A 6,542-nucleotide genomic window follows, 5' to 3' on the forward strand; every position below is an offset into this window, starting at 1 on the left:
GTTGCCATGCCCAAATGGAATTTATAGCCTCTAACAACATTTACTTTGAATTTCAAAAACATTTTTATGCGAATAAATTGTGGGAACTTTTGCCAAGAACTATGAAATAAAAAAATACGTCCATGGCTGAGATACTATACTGCCATAGTGTAACTTCTGTGGACAGTGAGTTAATGTGAAATAATCAGTTTAGAAACACATGTTTAAAAGATGTGATGAGGTAGATGGAAGTTAAACATGAGAAATGTAACAAAAGGAAAGGTGATCTACCTACAGTTGTTATTCAGTGTTGAAAGAGGAAGATAAATAGTTTCCTCAGCTGAACATGATTATTACAGTTTCTGTAAAGCAGTTTCTACCCGTCAGTTCAACTGGCCTTACCTTCATTAGTCAATTGGAAAAAGGTTTATGATAGCAGTGTAAACATGCCTTGATCACCCTGTTGACTTCTGTCCTTTAAACCCAGAGCCCTGAGACTTCTGTCTCAGGGCTCTGGGTTTAAAGGACAGTCGTTACAGTCGATAGGCCTTTGTTGCAATTCCCGTTGGGGTCCACTGATCTATCCACACTGCCGCAGACCCCTGCTCCCTTTCCCACACACCCTTCATTAGCGTCACTGTCATCCAAGCTGCCCTTACTTCTCCCTTGCTGTTCACTCTGCCAGCTGTGTCTGCTGTAGACATATCCGTTCATGGGCCCCGCATTGCTGAGGTGGTTCCTCTTCATGCAGAGGATTTCCTTGAAGGCATACCTGAACTCAGGACTCCGGCAGTAAATGAGTGGGTTGAAGGCAGAATTTGCGTAACCTATCCAGTTAAGTATCCTGAAGGTAAGGTCAATGTCCTCCACCTTCCATATGGCCACCACCACGTTGAGCAGAAAGAAGGGCAGCCAGCACAGAGTAAAGATCCCCATGATGATGCCCAGTGTCTTTAGGGCTTTGTGTTCCCGTAGGCAAAATTTGGCCTTCTTGTTGCCACGCCCATTATTGGCCTCCAGAGATTGGAGGTTGCTGTTGTCACTGTTGTGAAAACGTCCAACGCTTTGGTCAATCTTCTTCAGTTGGCGCTTGGCCTCCTGGAAAACGCGGCTGTAGACAAAAACCATGATGACCAAAGGGATGTAGAAAGAGATGATAGAGGAGGTAATGGCATAAGCCATGTTGGTGTAGAACTCACAGCAGCTACTGTCCTCAATGCAATCCTTAGCTTCCTTATCAACTGATATCCACCACTTCATGTGGATGGGCAGGAAAGATATCAAGGCGGCAATCAACCACACCAGCACAACCACAATGCGAGCCTTGCCCTTGGTCAGCATCGACTGGTAGCGGAAGGGAGAGGTGATGGCCAAATAACGGTCAATAGCTATGACACACAGGGTCTCGATGCTTGCAGTCACACAGAGCACATCAGTCGCAGTCCAGAACTCACACCAGAAACTACCAAAGTGCCAAGTCTTAAAGATGATGTAGCAGGCACCGAAAGGAACCACAATGAGACCCATGACTAGGTCAGCACAGGCAAGGGATGTGATGAAACAGTTGGTGACATTTTGGAGACGCTGGAAGCGGGCAATTGCTATTATGACCAGGATGTTGCCAAAGACAATGCACAGGACGAGTAAGGACATGATCATGCCCAGCAGGATCATTGTTGCCTCACTGTAACCCTCCTCAGTCTTAGCTGGGTCCGATGACGAGTTGATCATCCCTGCACTCACATTGAGGTACACTGGGAGGGTTGTACTTCCCATCTGAAGAGACCATATGTAGATCACACACACACACACACACACACACACACACACACACACACACACACACACACACACACACACACACACACACACACAGGTGAAGATCACAATTCAAATCTAAAAGTGGCCTAATAAGAACAGAGGAAGATATGCCTAAACCCTCGCACTAAATACTGTAAATGCATTGATGTGTCTGTTGTTGGTTGTATTTCCACACAAAAAAAGGAGAACAACATTTGCACCACAAAACAAATTCATTACATCCTGCTAGGCTTCAGCAAGCACAGTTAAAAAACATGTTAAACAAGCCGAGCAAAAATAAAAGTACAAACCTCCACAGGTAGTTGTCTTGTTTCCTGCCTCCCATACAAAGTAAAAATGTCACTGTTCACATGTCCTTCTTTCTACTGTCTGTTTTTCTTAGTCTCCATGTGTCTCTCTCACTCAGTCAGACTCCCTCAGTTGAGCAGTGTTTCTTCTAATGTGTCTCCCAGGCTATTTGTCAGAGCCCTTATAACGTGCAGTGATGACATCATGGTCAGCGCTCAGCCAATCAGACAGCCAGCCTGCGGAGGGTGCTGAGAGCACCCGAGACTTTAAATACATTGTCCATGCAGCCGTTGCTGCTGCAGGGCTGCATGAGTCAAAAACTCCAGACACAAGGGCAGACTTTTCTTCTGACTTTTAGTTCTAGCTTTACATATGTTAAACAAATACAAGCAATATCTTAAAAGCCATGCATATACACAAACATTTTAGAAGCAAGCATTGTGTTCAAAGGTGAAAATTTAGTTCAGTTACGCAGTCCAAGCACTCAGGAGGTTGTACAGCTTTTGCTTGTTAGTCTGCATCATATTAAAAACAGGTGAAGCTTTCCTTGACACTTTGAGGAGAAAGTTTGAAGCACAAGTGATCCAACTGGCATGTTAAACCAACTTCAATTTCATGATTTATTGTGAGGTTTGACAATTACTGTTAATGCTTATCCTGCCATAATGCTAAATGAAGACTATAGCATAAACAAAATGTTGAGAGTTTTTTAGATACATTAAATCAAAAACATGTGTTTATGTAATGCTACATTAATAAATATCTAAAGGCTAAACTGCACTCCTATTTCTGGATATGAATCTGCACTCATGGCCCTGAGAGTGTGTCTGCAGGACACAAACTCTCACCCTATGCTGCATCAAAATTGAAAAAAAAGGTTTTTAGGATTTAAGGCACATTTGCATTGCAGCAAACTGTATTATCTATGTATTAGCTAAACAAACAGAGGGTTGAGAAGGCATAGGGTTGAGAAGAGATTAGCCACTGTGGGGTGTGACTGTTATTTCTCTGCTTCAGTTTGTGCCTCAGCCCTACTTGTACTGAGTCAGCATGATGGCACTTACACTAAATAAATATCACTATGAGTATGTATAGAAATACGATTCTGTATACAAGAATAATCAGAGTGTGTATTTAAAGAGTTAGAAAGTTAAGAACCACATCATCCTATTTGCAGTAATAACTTTGAGACCATTTGGACTTGGGGAGCACTTAACTAAACTGCCTGTGGAAAGATTGCACACGCAACACTCGCAAATGGTATTCACAGATTTATTCTGGGAATGAACGTTTTACAGACAGTTTACCACTGCCTGAGTTCTGACACCACACAACTTTCCTAAATCTAACAGTCAGTGCTGTAAATGGAGAATTCTCCATTCAGTTTTTACTGCATTTTTGTCCGTGTTGTGTGCTTAGCTGTCTCTGCTGCTCACACCAGATTACTGCAGTAAAATGATCAATGCTCTTTCAGCCATCTGCCATCAAGAAATAAACACATTTTCCAGGCTTGTTGTGCAATGATTTTGGAGGAGTTCTCTGATAATAATCACATGCCGAGGCAATTGAGATGAAATACAGTACGGTGGGAGTTTGGGATAGTTTTGTGAACAATATAACAATTACGATAGAGCATGGATCATAAACTAAGTAGGTTTGTTTGGTTCTCTATGGGTGCTATGGGTGCTTGCAAGTGTGTTTGTGCATGTATGTAAAAGAAAACACTAGAACTCAAATGCATACATTACCTCCTGCTATGCTTTCTCATATTGCATTTCAACCGTAAAGAATTTGACCTTATGTTGCCCCTTTAGTGGAGGTCCATCCATCCAGCTCTTTAATCCATGGCCAAATCTCACAAATTTCAAAGCAGATTACCATAAAATGTGCTACATATTTGTTAATTGCACCCATAGAGCAATGGCTCTCTGGGCCCTATTTTAATGATCTAAGTGCATGGCGTGAAGCGCCTGGCGCAGGTGCGTTTAGGGCGTGTAGGAATCTACTTTTGCTAGTTTAACGGCGGAAAAAAGGGTCCGTGCACCAGGCGCATGGTTCAAAAGGGTTGTACTTAGTGTCTTCATTAATCAGAGGTGTGTTTTGGGCGTAACATGCAATAAACCAATCAAAGATCATCTCCCATTCCCTTTAGAAGCCAGGCGTGTTTGAACCTTGGAGCATTGCTAATATGATGGAGGATTTACACTGTAATATTTGTAATAATAATTTGTAATCTTTTGCATGTGTGTGTGCTGCTGCGCGTTAGTGTTAATTTCATCAAACGAGACGAGACTAAATATGTTCGTCAACGACCTTTTTTTCCTAAGACGAGACAATGACGAGACTGCACCAATGTCCAAAAGCGCTGACTAAGACTAAATTAACATGCATTATTGTTGACAAAAAAAGACGAGACTAAAATGTTTTGCATAAAATAAAAACTAAGATAAAGGCTGCGTCTCATTTCTCTGTCTTACCCCTTCCCCTTAGTTTTGCGCGCTCCTGTGAGAGTAAGTGCTGTCCCAATACTCATTTTGGTCGAGGGGTAGGACTAAGGGGAAGGGCTATATACCCCTTAATGCCAAGCAAGGAAGCGAGCTTACTTGAAAAGCAAGGGGTATCCAGATACATTGCGCAACAAGGAACATGGCTGCCCATCGACCAGAGAGAACCATAAATGTAAGTATTTTCGGCTTAAAGAATTGATTTAAAGATTACGATGGTCTTGTTTTGTGCTCTACACAGTCCGGTACATATATATTTGCAACCATATTTGTAACTGAAACGTTTTTAAAAATCGCTAGCTTGCTATGCTAACGCTAATGCTAAAGTTAACGTTATCTACATTGCTTATTTGCCCAACAGTCCCGCTTTTCTCTGCCTTGAATGGACTCCATGCATGTCTACAGTGTTAACTAAACTCCATTAGCAGCGGATTTCGTTTGATAGCAGTGTATTACTTGTTTTGGAGACATCGATACGTGTTTTACATTTACCGTCCTGTTTCACACATGGACGCCTGAGGAAACCCAGCAGCTGATCCACTTTCTGGGCTGAAAACGAGCAGAAGTTTCTGCGTTCATGTTGTAGCCATTCATTATTGTATTGGTACTGTATTATTGTAAACATGTGTAATTCATTCCTGTTCATGCACCTGCACATTGTTGTTGGTTATGATACAGGACACAAATGAAAGAAATGGGGTATGGGGAGAGGTTACTGGCCAACAGGCATCAGACTGGGGTCTGGAATTTCAGAATAGCTGTAGTTTTTTGTTTGTTTGTGGTCTTGTGTGTCTATTTTTAGTTTTATACATTTGAGTGCCTTTTTTATATGTGAGTAACATGTAAGTTATGGTTCTAATAGCTGTAATAGTTGTAATAATGTTTACTTTATTGGGCAATAAAGACAGCTTTTTGTTAACAAAGAAAGTGTTTCTGTACATCAATGACATTCAAAACAGTGATAACTGAAACAGATATACAACACACCATGCAGTGTGTATACAAATATTTATTGCAAACAGACCTAAGTATGTATGATGATGTAACCAAGTGGCGTCTCATTTCATAGGGGTATGTTTTTACCCCTAGCCCTTACCCCTTGTTTTCGAGGGCCAAGGGCTAGGGGTAAACTAAGGGGTAAGGGTAAGGGGTAGGGGTAAGATAGAGAAATGGTATTCAGCCAAAGTCTCTCTTCATTTTCGTCCACAATCGTCTCTACTTTTTCATCATGAGATAGAATGTTCAGCTGTTACTAGGGTTGGGTACCGAGACCCGGTGATAATACGGCACCGACTGGTGCCTTAACGACTGTTGTCTACCGGACCGAATAGCAACACGGATTTCGGTGCCACTTAAATGCCTGCACTTCTCTCTGATGCTCCTAAAAGGATGTTAGAGGCAACCGAAACATTGCCGCATGTCACACTAGTTAACACTACACTTGGCAGCAGGTAACGTTAGCCTACTGTTAGCTAGCAGCTGGATTAAACAGCTGACAGCTAAACGGTGTACAGTGTGACTGCATTTCACTGTGGAGGATTCCAACAGCGGGACATTCAATAGTCTGTAGCTACCGTTGTCTGAAAAACAACACTGTTATGGGGGTTGGTGAATGGCGGACCCAAAATACAGAGAGCAGGCTGAGTATAGTTGCTTGAAGATTTATTAAACAAAGGAATACAGACAGGAGACGAAAACACAATGATTTGACAAAGAACAAGGGGAAACACAGACTAAATACACAGGCTAACGAGGAAACACAAGACAGGTGATACAAGGCTGGGAAACAGGTAAAACACATTAGGGCTGGGCAGAACAATCAAAAAAGGCGGGAAAACAAAGGAATTAAAACAAGACAAGACAAGGCAGAAAACTAGACCATCAAAATAAAACAGGAAACAGGGCAAAAATACAAAACAGAAAAACAGACTACCAAAATAAGACAACACA

General features: G+C 41.9%; 1 protein-coding gene across 1 annotated transcript; it reads right to left on the reverse strand.

The window, feature by feature from the left end:
* Window positions 1–498: 498 nt before the first annotated feature.
* On the reverse strand, window positions 499–2,228 carry adrb2a (adrenoceptor beta 2, surface a). Its single transcript, XM_078259958.1, has 2 exons — window positions 2,091–2,228; window positions 499–1,755 (listed from the first exon to the last, which is right to left on the reverse strand). The coding sequence occupies exon 2, from the start codon at window positions 1,753–1,755 to the stop codon at window positions 499–501; it is 1,257 nt and encodes a 418-aa protein (XP_078116084.1). The 5' UTR covers window positions 2,091–2,228.
* Window positions 2,229–6,542: the final 4,314 nt, after the last annotated feature.

Source organism: Sander vitreus, chromosome 10 (assembly GCF_031162955.1).
Source record: "Sander vitreus isolate 19-12246 chromosome 10, sanVit1, whole genome shotgun sequence".
NCBI lineage: Eukaryota > Metazoa > Chordata > Actinopteri > Perciformes > Percidae > Sander > Sander vitreus.